General features: G+C 39.5%; 1 protein-coding gene across 3 annotated transcripts in view; it reads right to left on the bottom strand.

The window, feature by feature from the left end:
- Positions 1 to 388: 388 nt before the first annotated feature.
- LOC120298992 (chemokine-like protein TAFA-5) overlaps positions 389 to 20,354 on the bottom strand; it is a 30,226-nt gene continuing 10,260 nt past the window's right edge. For 2 of the 3 annotated variants that reach the window (XM_039323320.1, XM_039323318.1), the window contains 3 exons: positions 15,999 to 16,151; positions 12,863 to 12,990; positions 389 to 1,932 (listed from right to left, as the gene is read on the bottom strand). In XM_039323320.1, coding sequence (XP_039179254.1) covers positions 1,924 to 1,932; positions 12,863 to 12,990; positions 15,999 to 16,151 — 290 coding nt within the window. In that variant the 3' untranslated portion in view covers positions 389 to 1,923. The remainder of the gene's footprint in view (positions 1,933 to 12,862; positions 12,991 to 15,998; positions 16,152 to 20,354) is intronic. The other variant, XM_039323319.1, reaches the window with a different exon arrangement.

The raw sequence follows: 20,354 nt of genomic DNA, 5'->3' as shown, positions 1-20,354 counted from the left end.
ATATCCCTGCATAGTCATCACAAATAGGATAATTCCAATGAATTATCCTAAACTCAGAAGCACAGCAATTGTCTTTTGTTGTTAGTGTATTATATCCAAAACTTTTTGGGCAATTCCTTGAAATACTGTATAAGCCTGGGCTCTTTTTTGTGTTCTATTTTATTTTTATGTTTGTGTCTCAGAACAAATCTTTGCATATTTCCATACATATGGGATTCCTCCTCCAGGAATTACATATTTTGCTTTGATAGTTTTTGAAAATCTGTGGTATGTTCGCACCTCCTTAAACCTCCTACTGAAAAGATCTCTCAGTAGTTATTGCCACACAGCATCTTTGCAAAAGAAGCTTTGCAACTATGAAAACAGGAAGGTTAGAGACCACTTTGACTAATAAAGTTAGAATTTTATTTCCTTACATTTTTTGACATCACAAATTGTGGAAATTTATTACAGAGGAAAAAGCTCTTGAAACAAAAGATTCAATTTACATTGTAATGAAAAATAAGATTGGCATGAGAATGAATCCAAGACCTTTCATATTTACAGATGGGCGTGCACAAGCAATGCTGAGTTGTTTTTATAGAATTAATTTTCAAGTCATTGATCACTAGGAACTAGTAGTCTCTGGAGTCTTTTAATTATTTTTAGGACCCAATATTTGAGAATGGAACCAAGCCTGAAGGAAAAAGTTCTATTTGAATCTGTGTATTTTTCTTTGAACTGTCAATCACAAGTGGGCTTTACCAATATCCATGATGATTATGGTAGATTATGACATCCATTAATCTGTAGTTCTTGTTCATAATGATACTAAATTTATAGTGGGAGAAATTGTTACTTGGGTACAATTTTGATTTTGATCCCTAAATAATATGTCTTTAAGGGATCAGTGTTCCATTAAGTACCATAATCAAGAAGAAATGTACTTTAGGTGCCTTTTTACAGTCTATGATTTGCAAAAAATAAGTGGGTCAGAATTGCCCAAGGCAATCCATCTGACAGACTATCAATTTGATCTTGGGACAAAACAGTAAGAAAGTTGGATGTACAGTATAAGCTCAACTCTCAGAATACTACTTTAGGCCAAAATAAATCAATGGTAATACATAATGAAGTATAATTAAATAAATTATGCTTGTTTTGAATTTGCCCCAGCTACTGATGAGTAAGAATTATTCTCAACAGGTGATTGGGCAGATACCATGAGAAAGGGGACTTAATGAAGATGCTAAAACACAAATGGGGAAGATTGTAATTGAACACATTTTTGTCCAGGTTTTTTTTTTAACCTGGTTATTTCATTTTACTTCTTTGTGAAGAGTGCCTTATACTGAAGATAGCCACTCCTTTTAATGAATACTTCCCTCTATATCCACAGCAGTGATGACCCAATTGTACATCATTTAGCACCATCTCAACTTCTTGGGATCAGAAGAGAAGAAACAATGGAAAGTAAGAGGTTTAAGAGGATGGGGTTTTTTTTCATATAGCATCCCAGACATTTAGCAAGTATCTCAGTCTGCTACACCCATATGTCTCAAAGAGGCCATCATTCCCCCAGATCTGAAAGGCCTGTTATTCCTGGGTACCAAAACACAAATCTGTTGACAAGGGAGGAAATAAAGTCTACCGAAAAGTGCATTTCAAGTCAAAAATACACAACACTATAAATAGATATATTTGCTTTGGGGAGAGGGAAGAAAAGTTAATTTCGTACATACAACACAAAGATGCTTGTTTCAGTAGCCTCTGCATCCAATGTGCCGGCACAAGAGGAAATACAGATGAGATGGGCCCTGATTTATGGGGATAAACCCATACTGAAAAGTGGATTGTCCCATTTTTCATGATGAGGAGACCTCTGAACTTTGCCCATCAGCACATAGGAAGTGGAGAAGGTGCTCTTACAGTGTTCTATTGATGTCAAGAAACCTGGGGGAAGAAACCAAACAGAGGATGGATAGTTATATAATTGGGATTGAGGAAATGATACCCAAACTGATTTATCTTGAGAATGATTTCAAACCTGAAAATGTTTTCAGCACTTTAAGTTGAAAAAAAGATATCCTGATTTTGGTGGATATTTTCTGCTAAATAAGCACATCACACAAATGGTTTTGTAGACGATCAGTCTTTCAACCCAGAGCAGTATCCAACTTTAGCTCAAAGGTTTATTTGGTAGACCAAGGTTCTGTTATTCCAGGACCAGCAAGATATGCAGCAATGTATTGTACCAAAATGATATTGGCATTAAACGTGTTACAACAGAAATGTACTTCTGACTTCCTGTTGCTTTCCTTGCTGATTCTTACTCCTCTGGTTCCTTGCAAAGTCTAATAGGTTCCTCAGAAACATCAAAAATCTTTTGCTTATGAATCTCAGTAACACAGCATTACACTGAACCTAGGCAGATAAACGTTGCTTGATCCTACCCTACTTTTAAAAAATTATTGGATTTTTCTTCCTTGTCCAATTTCATCCATGGTCAAAGACTTATCTGATCCATCTTTATGTTTTATTGAATCTCAAACTTTCTTAAGGGAATTGTGAGGCTTCCTAACGTGAAAGTGAAAGACTAATAGGAAGATTTACAACAAGCAAAATCTCCTGTGCCAGTAAATCTCAAATGGGGTGAATGGAATGATATGAAGTTCTTTTTCACTGTATGATTACTTAGTGCATTTAAAATGCATTCTATGTGATAATAAACAGTGGAAAAAAAACAGGACATATTAGTTATATGTATATGGTCACTATTCCTATCATCTAGAGATGCTCTTATTCTGACCCTCTCTCTGTTAGAAATAACAATGAAAATAAGGTGTATTAATTTGAATATATAACTAAAAATTTCCTCACTTTCTAAGGGGGGAAAATTCATACCTGAGCGCTTGTCCTACATAACATCCATGTCTCTGATCTGACAGCTTAGGAAAGCTGTTTATATCAATGTTTCTTAACTTGACAACTCGAAGTCCAGACATTTTCAAATTGCCAAGTTTGAGAAACACCAATTTATACAATTCTGAAGCTGGACGCTTGGTGCATTAAGTTTCTTCTAGGTTTAATGTGCCTACTTTGCATTGAGCCCCCAGCTCCCCAAGGTCCCAATCACCCATTTCAGTGAGTCCAATGGAGCCTGGTTCTGCCCCTATCCACCTGGATGGGCAAAAGAAAAAAAAATGTTTAAGACTGACAATATAGGTTCTCCTTGGGAGGAAAAGGCATTAACTGGCCATGAGATACAGTATAGATGCACAAGAGAAGCGGCAATACCTTCCGGAACCATGTAATGTTTATAATTTATACAGGTACGGTGCCCCACAATAGATGGTGAAGCTTGGTAGCCACTCTGTCAACCCTACTTCAAAAATGGACAAAAGGAGAGGAATTCAGATTCCTATCCCCTAAATCTGAGAAAATTTTAGTTGTTTATGAAAGAATTGGAGTTTGCCCTTTACACTCAGAAAGAAATGGTGCAGAATGGGCATACATTTAGCCATCTTTATCTAATTAGCTTGCAGTTCTCTGCCTAAGGCTCTCCAACAGCTACTCCACAGTCAAGTGATGGCTTATACAAGTTTGAAATATAATCCTTTAAAATTTTTCTGTTTACATTCTCTTTGGGACCCGATAACATATGAGCTGGCAGCTCTACAATGCGAATGATAATAGTTCTATCCCTATAGCAGGTAGTTCTTAAAATAAATACAGGTGGTCCTTGACTTACAACAGTTCATTTAGTGACCATTCAAAGTTACTACAGCACTAAAAAAATGATTATAACTATTTTTCATACTTATGACCATTGCAGCAACCCCATGGTCATGTGATCAAAATGGAGACACTTGGCAACTGACTCATATTTATGATGGTTGCAATATCCTGTGGTCATGTGGTCCCCTTTCGCCACCCCTCTGTCAAGCAAAGTCAATGGAGAAGCCAGATTCATTTAACAACTTTGTTACTAACTTAACAACTGCAGTGATTTACTTAACAACTATGGCAAGAAAATGGGGCAAAACTCACTTAACAAATGAGCCACAGAAAGTTTGGGTTCAGTTGTAGTCATAAGTTGAGGAATACATGTATGAGGAAGGAAGGAAGGAAGGAAGGAAGGAAGGAAGGAAGGAAGGAAGGAAGGAAGGAAGGAAGGAAGGAAGGAAGGAAGGAAGGAAGGGAGGGAGGGAGGGAGGGATTCCCTCAGCCCAAATTTTGCAGAATACAACACAAAGCTGATTAATTCTCCTTTCCTGAAAAGTTCTGCAGCCTTTCAACAGTTCCATTTTGAAAACTTTTCAAATCCATTCCCTATTAAATATTCTGCTATACAAATTCAGTTAATAACAATGATGGAGTCCAAAGACTGCATGGTTACCGTGATACTGGGTGGGAGAGAAGAGATGTTAAGGAAAAATGCTGCCCCTGCCTCCCCTGATTGTACATAAATGATTCAGGAGCAAAACAACGTACAAACTCCACACTGTCAACTAGCTTGTATGAATATTTAATAATGCAAAATATAGCTGGGGTGATCAGGCAGATTTGCCAAATCTGTGATGGAGTTTGATAAATATGGATGAATCTTTCTTCTTTCCCATCAACCCATTCCCCACCCCCACCTCCAATGCCCAAAGTGGATTTATCTTCCAGAAACAGAAAATTGCATACAGAGAAGTCTCAGTGCATGGATGTGACAGTGGGGTTGGGGAGAAAGGCTTAGATTTGTTAGGCACTAGGGAACCTTGGAATAAGCTGAGCCAGCACAAATGGGACAAGTGCCACTTGAACTACAGTGAGACAAGAAAGTAGCAGAGTGGTTTTCAAACTGATTTTGGAGAGAAAGAGCAGAGGGCAAAACAGTATGACACAGTAAATCCATCATGTGCAGCTCCCCTTCCATTTGTTTATGTTAGTATGAAGTGTGTGTGTGTGGGGGGCTCAATTCTGTTTTAGACTTGCACAAATAGAAAGGCATTTCTGCTTTTCTATTTGACAGCTGCAAACCCTCTTATGGATGATTAAAATAAATATTACAAACCCAGCTTCAATTGATGCCAATAGAGAAAGAATGGTTTATTTTTTAAAACCAGCTCCAGGGAGGAACAACAAAGCAAATGGGTGGATGGACAGACTGCAGCTCCCACTCCATATGCTATTAGGACTGAGCCCCTAAATTCTTGCAGCATTATAAACAAGTAAACAGATGGGCAGCTACATGCTACATATTTGACTTATGTAAGAATTCAGCAGAACCTCATTTAAGGTGTGATTTTTCTGAAGACTAATACTGGGGATATTTCAAGCCTTGAATTGCAGACAAACAGAACTTGACAATGGGTATATGCAATGCAGACAGAATAAAATTTTAAAGGGACTAAAATTGTAGTGTAACATTGTTACAGAGCTCTAGATCTGGAAAATATATATTTTTATGAAGGATCTCTCCTGAGTTGAACTCAATTCTCAATGACATAATGGATACAACTGTACAATAATCTTGGCAATAATACTGCTTTCTTCCTGGATTTATTTATTGACTGACTTCCCAGTCAACCTCACGGTATTGTCATAATGACAAAACAACACATGCATAATACAGGTAGTCCTCAACTTACAACAGTTCTTTTAGTGACTGTGCAAAGTTACAACAGCATTGGAAAAAGTGACTAGTGACTGTTTTTCATACTTACGGCCTTTGTAGCATCCCCATGATCATGTGATCAACATTCAGATGTTTGGCAACTGGTTCATACTTATGACCGTTGCTGTGTCCCAGGGTCATGTGATAAGCTTTTGAAGCCTTTTGACAAGCAAAATCAATGGAGAAGCCAGTTGATAAGTTAGTAACCATGTTACTAACTTATCAACTGCAGTGATCCACTTAACATTCATTGCAAGAAAGTTTGTAAAACGGGGCAAAATTCACTTAACAAATGACTCACTTTGAGACTCAATTGTGGTCATAAGTCGAGCAGCCTTTCCTTATATGCTTTAGCCTCCAGTCCCCTAATCATCTTTGTTGCTCTTCTCTGTACTCTTTTTCTAGAGTCTCAACGTCTTTTTTACATCGTAATGACCAAAACTGGATGCAGTATTCCAAGTGTGGCCTTACCAAGGCATTGTAAAGTGGTATTAATACTTCACGTGATCTTGATTCTATCCCTCTGTTAATGCAGCCTAGCACTGTGTTGGCTTGTTTACAGCTGCAGCACACTGCTGGCTCATATTTAAATGATTGTCCACTAGGACTCCAAGATCCCTCTCACAGTTACTACTATTGAGCAAGGTACCCCCTATATTATACCTGTACATTTGGATTTTCTTGCCTAAATGTAGAACCTTGCTTTTTTCACCATTGAATTTCATTTTGTTAGATAGCGCCCAGTGTTCAAGTCTGTCCAGATCCTCCTGTATCCTAAGCCTATCTGTTTCATTACATCAGTACTAATAATGTTACCTAATTTGGGTAATGAAATAACTGCAAGAAAACAACCAAGCTCAGAAAGCAGCAAGGACCCTCAAGAGCCATGTGGCGCAGTGGTTAGAATGCAGTACTGCAGGCTAATTCTGCTGACTGCCGGTGCCAGCAGTTTGAATCTCATTGGCTCAAGGCTAACTCAGCCTTCCATTCTTCTGAGGTTGATAAAATGAGGACCCAGATTTTGGGGAGCAAAACATTGACTCTGTAAACAATTTAGAGAGGGCTGTAAAGCATTGTGAAGTGGTATATAAGTCTTAAGTGCTATTGCTATTTCAACCCTGAGCTACAAATATTCTCCTTTATTGGTACCACATATGGGCGTCAAAGGCTTCACAAGGTTTCCTAAGTGGTTCTATATAATCTTAAGTGATAGAAATGTTCAGCTTAAAAAGTATACTTGTATACTATTACTGTAATTTCCCTGATTAAAAATCAAAGGGGGCATGAAATGATAAAACCAAACAAAAGAAAATGAAGTTGGGTAAAAGATAAAAATGTGATATTAATCTGACTCAAAAGGAGTAGGTATTCATTTAAATTGTGACATTCCTAGACAGAATAAAAACTATGTCTTAGAAGAGTTACCCATGGAAGTGCCTGAGGCCAGGTAACTGAATTTGACAAATAGCTTAAAAATAAGAGGATTAAAATTAAGTTGAAGCAGAGAGTGTAGTTTCAACAAAAAGCTGTTTAAAACAGTGTGATAATACCAAACTATTTCCACATAAGGGAAAGGTGGCTAATAGAAAAAGTGACAGGGATTAACAAGCCCAAGACATCGCCAACATAACTGGTGAGCACAATCAAGTCAACTCTGAAGGATGATAAGATTTCCCTTAAAAACAAACCTTATCCAATTAAAGAAAAAAATCTGGAAAAGCCAATTTAAGTTGGTCATAAAACAAGTAAAACAAAGCACAAAACTATTCAACTACAGGAGAGACTCCAAGAAGGATTGGGAGGCCAGGCAGGTCGTTAGATAAGGTCATCTGGAAAGATTTACTAGAGGTTGGAGAGACTGCAGAGAAGCTTTTATTAAGGCTTCATGACAGGTGTTGGATAGAGATTCACTCTTCCTAAACCATTTTTTGAGGCAGTTTTTTTGAAGAACTAAGTCAAAAAGAAGTGACTAGAGATGATGGACTGAACTACAGCCAACTACTAAAAACCAGGTATATGTATCCAAATTACATTTTTCAAATCATTATAACAGCAATAATAATATGATCACAAAGATTGGTCAGGTCCCAAATTCAAGGAACCTGCCATCTAAGTAGCAACACAAGGAAACACACGAGGAGGAGGGGAATAAAAACAGAAATTACTCTGGGGAATAATGTATAAGTTGGAAGGGACTTTGGAGGTCTTCTAATCCAACCCCCATTCAAGCAGGAAACCCCATACCATTTCAGACAAATGGTTGTCCACTCTCTTCTTAAAAATCTCCAATGTTGGAACACCCACAATTTCTGCAAGTGAGCCATTCCACTGATTAATTATTCTAACTGTCAGGAAATTCCTCCTTAGTTCTAGGCTGGTTAATGTGTTGTTATTTCAATTTCAATTTAGTAATGTGTTATTATTTTAATTGCACACATTTAGTAAAAAATACACACTGCAAGTCCCCAAATGTTTCTCACACACTAAAGCATTTAGCAATACCATTCAGTTGTGCATTTTTCCATTTTCCACCCATTGCCACTGTATGCAACAATATAATAGGGAGGAGGAAAATCCATTTCAGTAGGGGCTTCCATGTTCAATGGCAAATAAGATCCCCAGAATATTTTCTACAAGTTGCACAGGAATACATAATATGACAACATTTGAGAAAATTTGCACCTGGTGGAACGTATTTCAGTACACCTATTACAGGCACAGGAGCTCTTTGGCAACTAATCTTGGCAGCCCAAATGCCCAATGCAATGCATGACTGAGCAGTGCAGGCCTGTGGGGCTTAGTGATGGGCATCAGAACTTTTTTCTTCTAGGACAGGGGTCTTCAAACTTGGCCCTTTTATGACTTGTGGACTTCAACTCCCAGAATTCTGGGAATTGAAGTCCACAAGTCATAAAAGGGTCAAGTTTGAAGACCCCTGTTCTAGGAAATACCAGTCATTCTCCTCCAGTTATACCACTTAGTATATCTTTCAGAAGACAACGTAGTGCCCTTCTGGAACTCCAGCTCCCCACAAGCTATTCACTTGTTTGAATAAACTGCAGCAAGTCTCACTCCCTCTGTAATCTACCAGCTGTTCTGGTCTGAGCAATTAGATGGGGAGATGCTTTGCTTTGTAGTTCCTCCCTCCTTTTCTTCTTCCTCGGTTCACTCCTGTTTGTAATGGCTAATTCCAGTTTAGGCTTATTTTGAAACAGTCTTTGCCAACCTGGTATTCTCCAAAAAGGACTGAACTGCAAATCCCATCTTCTCCAGGTTTCTGACCCTGCTAGCTAGAGGTGATAGAACTTGTAGTCCAATGTGTTTCAAGTGTTTATTTGAAAAGAAAACAAGCTCAACTTTTCTTCTTCATCACACTTACGGTATACCATAACATAAAAGCAACATAATTAACATAACATAACGTAACATAGCAAAATCGCCTCACATCACGCCACATCACATCATAGCACACAACACAACACGCAATAACTATAAATAAAATTGTGCGACAATGTGGTTATCAGTACACATTGAGCCAAAGAGAGTAGTGAAAGTATAGGACTAGGACTCCAGAGATCCAGGACCTCATTCAGACATTAAGATCACTAGGTGATTTGGGGCTATTCACTGTCATTCAGTTTAATATTTCATCGAAGGAGGTAGAAGCTACTTATATAAACTTCATCTCCTTGGAGGGTAGGCAGGGATATAAATAGTGATAATAATCTTAGTTTGTATTAAAATTGTAATACTGCCACTATCCCAATTCCCCAGATTTCTAAGGATTTGATTTTCTGTAGACTTATCATATTATACTTCCCATTCAGCTCTAAATTTTAACAGTGCTTCTAGCTACTTAAATAGGATACAAAGTTAAGTTGCCTTCAAGCCAAGCTCAACACTGGGTGATTTCATGGACATATCTTCCATGTAATTTCCTTGGCAGTGACAGATAAGGCAATCCCTGGCCGCCTTCTTGGAGTGCTCTTCATATTTCCAGGCTATTGCATGGCCTTTGTATTTCTTGGGGGTACCCCATCCACATGTTAATCAAACTTGACCCTGCTTCACTTCTAATCCTACAAAAGGTTGACCAGATGTTTACACCTGATGAGGAAGAAACAAGATGCACCTCTTAAGACCTAAGTAGTTTCCCAGATAGAATCAGCACATTTTTAAAAGCTGTGAATTTGAGGCAGATAGACAACTTTCATTTTAGGAATGGAAAGCCTCCCCACCATCTAAGATCAGACAGGGTGGCTGAAGCTAAAAATGCATGGAGATAAAAGACATACCCACAAACTCAGTTGTTAGGGAACCACGGTATGGGGGTGGGAGGTTGCTGCAGCCCTGCTTCAGTGAGCTTCCCACAGACAAGTGATTCAATTCTATGGAACAGTCTAATTGTGATTTTTTTTCTTATTGGACTATCCATTCATTCCCCTCCCTTCTCTCTACCTATGGCTTTCTTCCTTCTTTTCTCTTTCAGTTCCTTCTTCTCTCCCTCCCTCCTGTTCCTACGCTCTGTTTGCCCCCATCTGTGTCCCTTCTCTCCCTTTCCCCAACAACTCAAGCAACCATTTAGCTATTTATCTGATGGTCAGTGTCCTTAGATGAGTCACTCTATTTCAGGCCAGACAAATGTCCTGAGGTGATTGGGATGGTAAAATGCCTTGAGAAGATCTTGGCAGGAAGGAGTAACAGCACAGCAAAGAGGGAAGTGCTTCAAAACATTTGCAAACATCGATACAACAGTGCCAGACTGTGAGGAAGACATTTTCCTTAGGACTTCAAAAAAGTGCTGGCATTTGCTCCAGATAAAGCTATCACTACTTGCACTGAAGGTGACTGGAGTCAGTAATGAGGCATCCTTATTTATGCCAACATTGGGCTGAGCTGCAGCATTCTCAGTGCTGCTTAGCAGAGACCCAAGGCAATAATCCAGGCCATTGAATTGCACTGTTTTCCTCTCATGTTGCAAAGACAGGCCCAGTGCCAGCATGGGTGAGCTTTCTCATTCCCTCTGCACCAGAGAGCTCTGCTTAAGATTCATCCAAATCCTGTTCTACCTGTCTGAGCACCAGCCCCTTTTAGGAGAGTGCTGTCCCTGAAGTGCTTGCAGCGAACTCCACAAAACATAGGTCCCTGTCTGGGAGTGAGATTAATAGCTGGCAAAGTCCTGCATGGTTCATGTGCAAACTCTATTAGCAAGGCTAATTCCCCTCAGGCAGCAGGGGTAGACCAATGCTTCCCTGCATGCCCAGATAAACTGGAGAAAATGCTTCTGAAATTTCGTGTCGCCTTAGGCTTGCTTTGCTTTGTGGCATGCCTCTTCCCCTCCCCAAATGTTCTGCATACTGAATGCAGGCTGATAATATTCAGTCACATTTCCATTCAAGTCTATCTCCATTTGCATTCTTTACGGCATGGAAAAGAGAGAGAGAGAGAGAAGGAGGGAGGGACGAAGGGAGGGAGGGAGGGAGGGAGGGAGAGAGAAAGAGAGAGAGAGGGAGGGAGGGAGGTGTGGCCAAACAGAATCAGTTGCTTATATTTTGCTTTTGGACTGTGGAATCCGAGCTTCCACTGTTCAATACAAGGGCATACCGATATCTACCATAGGGCATTCTAAAATACAGGTGTTCCTTGCTTAATGACCATTCATTCAATTCAGCAACCATTCAGATTTGTCAAGATGCTGAACAAATGACACTTACGAGAAGTCTTTGGAGTTTCAGCTGTTGCAGTATTCCTGTGGCCATGCGATTAGGATCCGGGTGCTTGGCATCTGACTCACAATTACGTTGTTGCAACGTCTCATGCTCATGTAGTGACCTTCTTTGCCAGCTTCCAACAATCAAAATCAATTGGGAAGCTGAAAGGGGGCTACAAATGGCGACCATGTGACATCCTCACTTAATGACCCTCAGTGATTTACTTAATGATGGCAACTAGGACTTCAGGAATTTCCACTGCTAAGTGGCTCGGTCATGTGGCATCACAGTTTACAACCATGTTGCTTAGTGACAGCAATTCTGATCCCCGTTACAGTTGTTAACTGAGGACTATTTATAGAGGAAAAAAAACTCCTTCAAGCCAAAAAAACCCCTCCCCCTTGGTATCTATTTGGGCATGTTCAAGTTGTTTTCTTGGCAATAGTACTACGATTCGCTATTTCTTACTTTGTTTAGCTTTTTGAAAATCAATCAAAGCTAGCAACAAACCTTTATTTCTACCTTCTCTAACCAGGAATAGGAGCAATAGTGACCCAAATAAAAATATCTGCATGGAGAATTAAGAAACTGGGGGCCTCCGAGGGCAGCATTTTGTGATCAACAGCAGCCAATTGGGCAACTATTTACACAATAATCTATTTCTGGAGTTCCCTCAAGCAAACAACTGGGAAAATGGAACCTCTGCTTATTCACAATGTACCTCAAACTATGCTGATGAATAACTCCAAGTCGAGATAGGTGCCCCTCCCAGAGAAGAGTCTCATTCATTTGTAGGCCAGGGAGGACCTGGGAAACCTTGATCTCCCCTCTCTCCCTCATTCATAAAAGAAGTCTAAAGAGCTATCTTTGTCTTCCTGCCAGACTTTCTGAGATTTGCATTAGGGATTTCTGAGATCTGCACATAATACAGATCCATTTCCCGGTAGTACACATGCAGATTCTTGCATCAATTTATTTATTTATTAGATGTTTTCATCCCTCCTTTTCATTTGATAAGTAACTCAAGATGTCAAACATACCCCTTCCTCCCCTTCTTTTCCTCACAATAGCAATCCTGTAAGGTGCATTGAGAGAGAGTGACTGGTCCAAAGTCACCCAGGCAGCTTTCAAGCCTAAGGTGGGACTAGAACAGACTATCTCTTGGTTTCCAGCCTAGTGCCTTAGATGTGATTTAGACGTCTGTGTCAATGCACGTCAGGGAATGTATGCTTCTGGTATTTGTCCACTGCTAGTATTACTACAAACAGGACCTTACACTTGTCATGGACCTGGATAACCTCTTACTTTTTTCTGTCATCTATTAGTCACCCCAATTTTTTTTAGCACATTTCTGGGAGCCATAGCCTAAGACAATCCCTAAACAAATTTGTGTCTTCACTCTATAAGGCAGACACAACATATTTCTGTCTACCTGCAATACACAATTTTCTGCCCTTCTTTGGCTATTTAGTGGGTGGGATGAAAGAAGTCAGGGCAGTTTACTTACCGTGACTGTTTTTATTCGTCCCAGTTGCCTAGTACAACTCCAGCCAGAACGATTGATTAATAAAGTGCATTGCTCCCCTTCATCACAGGGCTCCATCCCACACCATTGTTTATTAACAATGATCTGGGCTGCCGGACACCGGCAGGTAAGTCAAAGAAGAAGGAAACGTTGAAGGTGAGAAAGGGAAAGAAAAGGAAAGAAAGAAAATTAGGCACACATTTAACAGAATTATCGATAAAACATGAGACTTTAACCCTGGTCATTCGTTTTACAGTGCAAACTTCCAGTTAAGCCAAACTGAGATGTCTAGGAATTGTAGTCTGAAAACATTTGGATAACTTCAAATTTGGAGAAGCTCTCATCCTTCCAAATGAGACTATCTGGTCCTTGCAGCAAGCTGCCCACCCTCCACTTCTGGGAAGGGATGTCCTGGGAAGGAGCTAGGATGAGTAGAGAGTTAACACTGTGGGGGTTTACGATGACTCACCATGGCCAGCTGGCCATGGCCAACTCACCATAGCCAACTTGCTATGGCCAATTTGCCATGGCCACAGGACAACTCACCATGGGACAAGAGTTACACTAATATCAAAGAAATAATGGAATAGAATCAGGAAAGAAAGAATGCCAAAAGAGGGACAAATTGAAATGTAAATGACAAAAATTAAAATATTTTTGAAATTATTTTAAATAATTAAACTAAACTGTTGAATAGTCCCGCAACATGTTGTCCCATGGTGAATTGGCTGTGGAGAGTTGACCATGAAAAGTTGGCTAGGGCAAGTTGGCAGTGGTGAATTGTTCCATTTCGAGTCTACAGGGCTCTGAGCACCAACTCTCCATAACAGAATGGATTCATGTTTGAGTCTAGATCACTTGGAATTTTGCTGTGGACTTATTTTCTTTGCCATTGAGAAAAATCTTTCAAAAGAGAGGCTAAGTATTGGGAAACAACAGAAGCTGTGAAATGGGAAAAAGCAGTATGGAGGAGCAGCATAGGGGATTAAATGCAGAGCTGCAGAACAGAGATTACATCTATGGTGCTTTCTCCTGCAACTTCTTCAAATACGAGATAACAATCACCACCTGTGGGCTCAGAATAGCCTGATGTTCACCATACATATCAAACACCTACTCACAGGCCCTGTATATTTCCTTCCCCCATCCTACATAGCAACACCAGGGAGCATGTTACTGTTGCACGACCACAGCACGTAGCAACACAAGATAACAGATTCCTGTATTCCAAAACCTCAGGAAACCTTCCTGCAAGGCCTAGAAAAGAGCTTTTTGGCATCACATATTCAAGTCAGTAACACTGGCTGCCCACCAGCAGTGAGCAACTTTTGATCTCTCCAGGGCTACATCCTCCAGGAGTAAAAACTACAAATGTAAAAAGTCGGGGAGGGGGGGCTGTGTGCCAGTGGCTGATGAGTCAAAGCAAGCAGACTTAAAAGTGGTTGGCTAATTCTTTCACTGCTTCTTTTATGGGTGGAAGAGGGCAGAGTAGATGTTTTTGGTCCAAAGTAGGGTTGCCAAAGGCTTTGGAAATTAAGCTGCAATTGACTTGATAGTAAGTCAAGAGCCACATGTGGCTTTAGCAGCTCAGTTTGTTGACTTTTGATTTAGGCAGTGGCTGGGTCTTCAGCAATCACATGCATTTCTTTAATGTTCCACAACACATTGATTCAGAAGAAGCAAAGTTCTGCTTGTTTAGGAAGGAAGGAGGAGGGAAGTGCTCTATAGCCCTGGGGATTCTCCAGATTAGTAAGAGAGGAAATGAAGGGGACCTCGGGGGAAAGGGGGCCAAACCAAGACTGCCTTTCTATCAGAAACAGAAGCCCTTCCACTCATGGAAAAGCTACAGGAAATCACAGTCCAGCTGCCCCATTCAGCTATTATGGTCATAATCATAGCACAGAATCTATACTCTCTCACATACCCACATTCACACCCAGACATATTCAAGTTTTGTTTGGGCATCCAAAAATAAAGAGAATTGTGAGGGAATTACCAATAAAAGCTGCCTCCTTTGTCATCACTCGAAGGACATTGACCTGCTGAAGATTTTCACAGATAAAACAGAGAGATCTGCAGGGGGAAACCTTTATGGATGTGCTTGCAAATGTACTGCTGTTTACACACAAAAACCCAAATTCTTGCTCACATGGGACATACAGAGATTCCCTGTGCCCACCAACCCTAGCTATGAAGAGGGAACGACATCATTGGAGAGACATTCATGAGGGTGGAGGCTCCCATTCCGAACACCTTGGTAGTATTTCAAAGGACAGGAATCCCCCTTCAGATGAACACCAACCCCTAAACAGGCATCATTAAACTATCTACAATGATAGACTCATCAGAAAGAAGTTCTGATGTATCTCCTCAGTGGGAGAGAGAGGTCTTGCAGCAAGAATGTAAAGCAGCTCTGCATCAGGCAAAACTCTCATGAATGAACAGTGTTACATGCCAGTTGGTTTTTTTGAACTGCAATGGAATTCCAGGAAACATCTGTACTTTTTTGCATGCACTTAGTCTGGGAGTTTGCTGTTAAATCTCGTTAAACATTGCCTGACTTCTTTTTTTAATAGAATGATCTAATAACACAAACAGAAATCTCTCTCTGCCAACACCAATTTGTCTATTGTTGGACAAATAGTAACAGTGTTATAAATGATTAAGGGCAATCTTTTAGTTTCAAACATGTCCAAACACTGGCAAAGGAGGAGCTTTTATGGGTCCACTTTAGTAAGTGCCTTGATTGAATCCAAAGGCAGGGTACCAACTCCTTCAAAAGGTCACAGAAGACAAATGTCTCATCTCTTGTGTTGATTAGTGATGGCAAAACAACCCCCACCCACTTTTTGTTCGTTTGTTTTTTCCCCTTGAGTTACACTAACAAAACTCAATAATTTGCTAAACTTTTAATTTCTGGGAATGCCCCTAGCTTTACGTCATAATGCAGCCTTCAAAATGGAAAACCCACCACTCATGCTATTAAGTCGCTCTCAGAGACTTCATGAGTCCCTGCAATGCTTCTCCGCCATTTGTATGAAATTGCTGGTCCTCATCAGCCAGATTGATAGACCTTTGGGTCAATCAAACAAGAGTGAAGGCAACTTTGCTTTCTTACCATCTACACAGGCAGGCTTTGCTTTTGTTGTTCCAGCAACTTGTCCTCTTCGACAGGCACACCGTGCTGTCTGTCGGGCAATCATTCTTTTGGGGTGGCTCATATCTCTATCCAGGGCTGTGATCTCACATGTCCCCACCTCCAGCTCCTTTCCTATGAGAAGACATTGGGATAGAAGACAGATATAATCCTCACACAAAAAATCAGGAAAATAATGCAGCCTATTTACCAGAAAAGGAAGTCAGGATCTCGGATCCTAAGCTAAAGATAGTCCCTGTAGTGGCAACGGTTCTGATTTATACAGGTGCCCCAGAAAAAGATGGCAGACTATCAATTCAATTGAGAAGAAACACATAGTTTTTTTAATCCAACGGATGGGAGTCCAACAAAACCAGTCTTGCCAATATGATGAGCTAGTACACTTAGACAAAACTGTATCAAGATCTTCTATGTAACTTCTACTAAATGAGGACATTATGTATATTCCTATTTGTAGAACACACCTAGGCATACTCCACAAATGTAGCCCCTTCTCATATAACATGTTGGTATCCAGGTATGCCTATGGATAACTCTTGCAATGTCACCAACCAAATTGCTATGCTGTATTTCTTTTATTGGCTGGGAGGATATGATTATTTCTAAGGTGCTGGGGCTTTGTATGCTCCCACACTGAAAAACATGAGCACATTCAAGCTTGGCTTGCTGGCAAACCTGATAAACTTTCCAATCTAGTCAAAGAAGAGGAAATTCCAAGGCCATTAATCTGCGCTACAATGTTGTGATTCATGCTGCAAGCTTTATTTATTTATATATATAAATAATTTTTTTTTATTAGGCATGCTGGCTGAGGAATCCTGGGAGTTGAAGTCCACAAGTCATAAAAGGACCAAGTTTGAAGGCCCCTATATTGCAATCATGTCTTTGGTCTTCCTTTACAAAGTCAAGGCAGCATAGATACTTCCTCTTCCAATTTTATCCTCGTTAAAAAACAGTCTAGGTGATAGTTGCCATACAAGAATTTAAACATTTCCCTCTCAGTTTAATACCCTATTGCATCATCTTTTGACATGACAGAAAATACTGAAGCATTTCCCACCTCTTGTCTTAGAGCCATAGAGATTGAATTTTAAAGAAACATCAATTTACCATCATTGCACAACCCACATTCTGGTTGCCAAAACTCTGCTGAAACTTGACTGTAAAAATTCAGCATTCATAAATCCAAGTTATGGTTTGGTTAACCATAGCTTGCCAAATAACTAAAAAAAGTATTCACACAACTAAGTAAATCATAAGCTATGTTTTGCAAACCATAATAGTGGGATCACACAATTCATTATACTAAAACCAAACATTTTGCACCTTAGTGTGATATGAGAAACAGAATAGATCTTCAGTTAGAGAACCACTTTCAGCCATAATGACCATGTTTCTATTCTTTCCTTTCTCCCATCTAAGGAAGTTCATGATAGGACTGGACAATGGCAAAGCTTCCTTGTCTTAATTTTTCCATATTGATTTCCTGCTTGTAGAATAGGTTGGCCAGGTATATTCTATACTATACTTCTATACTATTGACTCCCTAGACCTGACTCGATTAAAAAAAGGGGGGGGGAATCACATGGATTTGTTCAATAACTATAGACATCCTTGCTAACTTGCTTATTATTAACTGCTGTTTAGGTACAAAGACTGAGTTCTCCTCCCTGCAAAGGCTATACAATTTGACTACTAATTTATTCTGGACTATAACTTTTTTGGTAATCTGTCTGAATTCCTGCCTTATTTTAGCACGCTCTAAATATAAAATGCTTGAAATACATGCCTACTGTATTTATAACCTACCATTTTAAATAGGTTCAACCCCTTATCTGTTTCCTTGCTTCCTTATTTAGGTGAGTAGCAACCATGTCTCATTTCTTCACTTCTTCTTCTTCCATGGCATTTATGTAATGAAAACATACAAGATCACTGCGATTTATACAGGCACATACAGCAGCCTTTTCATATATATATTTTGAATTGTATAATATTATATTCAATCTTTGGCTTGCTCACTCTCCTAGAGCGAGTTATTTGTTATCTGAGTAAGTAGATCAGAGAGGCTAAGACATTTCTATTAGAACTACATTTGCTGGGTGTGATTTACTGTGCTACCTGTTCTTTTGTTATTTTTCCTGCATGTGGTGCCTTAGGTCCTGATCGTCTCCAACTGTTCATTGCTACTGGTGTCATAAGGGAATATATTCATCATCTCTTGGGCTTTCAGTAACTCATGCAACAAGGATCCATACCCTTCAGCATCAGCCTGTTGAACTGCCTGCCTGGGTTATTCATGTAAGAGAATTCCTGTAATCCAGTTTGGCGAAAAGAACGAGGGGATGGATTGTGTTGAACCTCACTTGCATGTAATTGTGCAATGGAGTCTGTGCTCAGTGACTATAGTCCATCAGACCCGAGTGCTCTTCTTGCAGAATCCTTCAAAAACCTGGTTTTAAAGAGCTATATGTGAAGGGTGAATCGGATTTGAGTGCTACCTTCTAACTTGCAGGCAATTTGAATATGGCGACAGGCATATAAAGTTTTCTCTATATCTTTCTGGTTTTCTATCTGAAGTTTAAGTACATGGCCATTTAGGTCAGGAGACAAGAATCTTTTAAGGGCAAAGTAATGTGTTGGGGGCAATACAGGTAGAGGAATGTTCAATTCTGGAGGACAGCAGTGTGTGGGGCTATGAACTCTACCCTCATCATCCTCATATATTTTCTCTCGTGTGTAAATTATTTCCCATGCTGTGCACGTAAGGGCCTCCATGCAATGCTGACTGGGGAAGTTTTAATTTTGCTTTTCATATTCTCCTTCCTCCAACTGATAACTGCTTAGCTGGATCATGGGCAAAAATAGGTAAGGCTGCTTCCTTGGGCTTTATAGTCCATTTCAAGAGCGACTTTGACCTCTGTACAGCTTGCCAACTTCAAGTTACCAAATTATGATTTAGCTTATGACTACCAGATCTTTACTGACCTTTACAAGAAGACCCCTACTAGCAGGAATAGCAAAATATTCCTCTTCCTCCAGACAGTTTAGACGGGACAGGAATGCTGAAAAAGATTGTATCCCTACATAGCAGTTCTTCACTGTGACAGCTGTTTAAGGAATGCTATAAAATGCCCTATTTGTGGATCAAAGCTGTGAGTGTCCTAAATATCATTCAACAAATGAAAAATAAGTCCCTGACTCTTCATGATCTGCCCATGCTCTAAGGGCCTGAGGTATATTTGTATAGTGCAACAGATTTGAAAGAGCTACTCTGCAAAAGCTTAGCTAAAACTCACATCCAGTTGGCTAGTTTCTTCAACAAGAACAGTATTGAAACCAAAGTTGGGAGATAGGCATTTTTTCTTCAATCCTTGGTCTCTTCAGGCTGGGTTGAGAAAACATTGCTATCCCAAAACTTTAAGAAACCATAGCCAATAAATAGTGGGCTCTGTTTTCAATATTCCTAAAAATACTGAAGAGAAAAAATATGTTCTTCTCGGTGTTTTTTTAAAAATCTATCCAGCTGTTTATTTCTGGGCTGTGTACCTAAATACTCAGTTGAGTGTTGTTGTTTTTTAATACTATTTTCTACAATGCTTGTGCAGACACTTCAAAGAACACTAAAAGCCAGGTAAAGTACCTTAAGAAAAATGCATTTGTGATTACACCTTTCTACCTATTCCTTGCCTAGAAATAGGTATTATAGAAGATATGTACCCTTTGAAGCAATTCAGAAAGCAGAGGGAAGATGAAGGGCAAATCAAAATGGATACAGATTGAAGAACTGAGAACAAATGGAAAATTTTGAAAAATATTGATTAAAAAAGATAAGATGCTTCCATTACTTCAATTGACTATTTAAAGAATGAACGGAGTACAATACATTAAGGGATAACTACATTCATGCACAATTTTTAACCTATAACCACCAGATTGAGGCTATAACAATCAGGATGACCTCTAGAAGGCAGCAAAGAGATACATTGAGCTGTAACTCTTTCCTGCCATCTTCTGGATGTTTGCAGCCAAGATACAGTAGTCCCAAACCACATCACACGAACCCACTTAGAAAGATCTTCCACCACCTGATATCCTTCAGAACCATTGGTCTACAACGTCTACCATCCTTGTACTATTTTTTTTAAATGATGAGAGCTATAGCTCAATATCACTGATAGTACTTTATCAGATTGGAGCAGGTAGACTTAAAGATTAACAGTTCTTATAAACGTGAGATGGTACAAAGTTTAAGGAAAATCAAATTGCTGGATAATTTGCAATAATGTTTTTCATTTGCAATTATTCGATCAACAG

The sequence above is a fragment of the Crotalus tigris genome, unplaced genomic scaffold (genome assembly GCF_016545835.1).
Source record: "Crotalus tigris isolate CLP2741 ecotype Arizona unplaced genomic scaffold, ASM1654583v1 scf7180000024167.7108832, whole genome shotgun sequence".
In the NCBI taxonomy this organism is placed as follows: Eukaryota; Metazoa; Chordata; class Lepidosauria; order Squamata; family Viperidae; genus Crotalus; species Crotalus tigris.
This window is presented reverse-complemented; position numbering and strand designations above follow the sequence as displayed.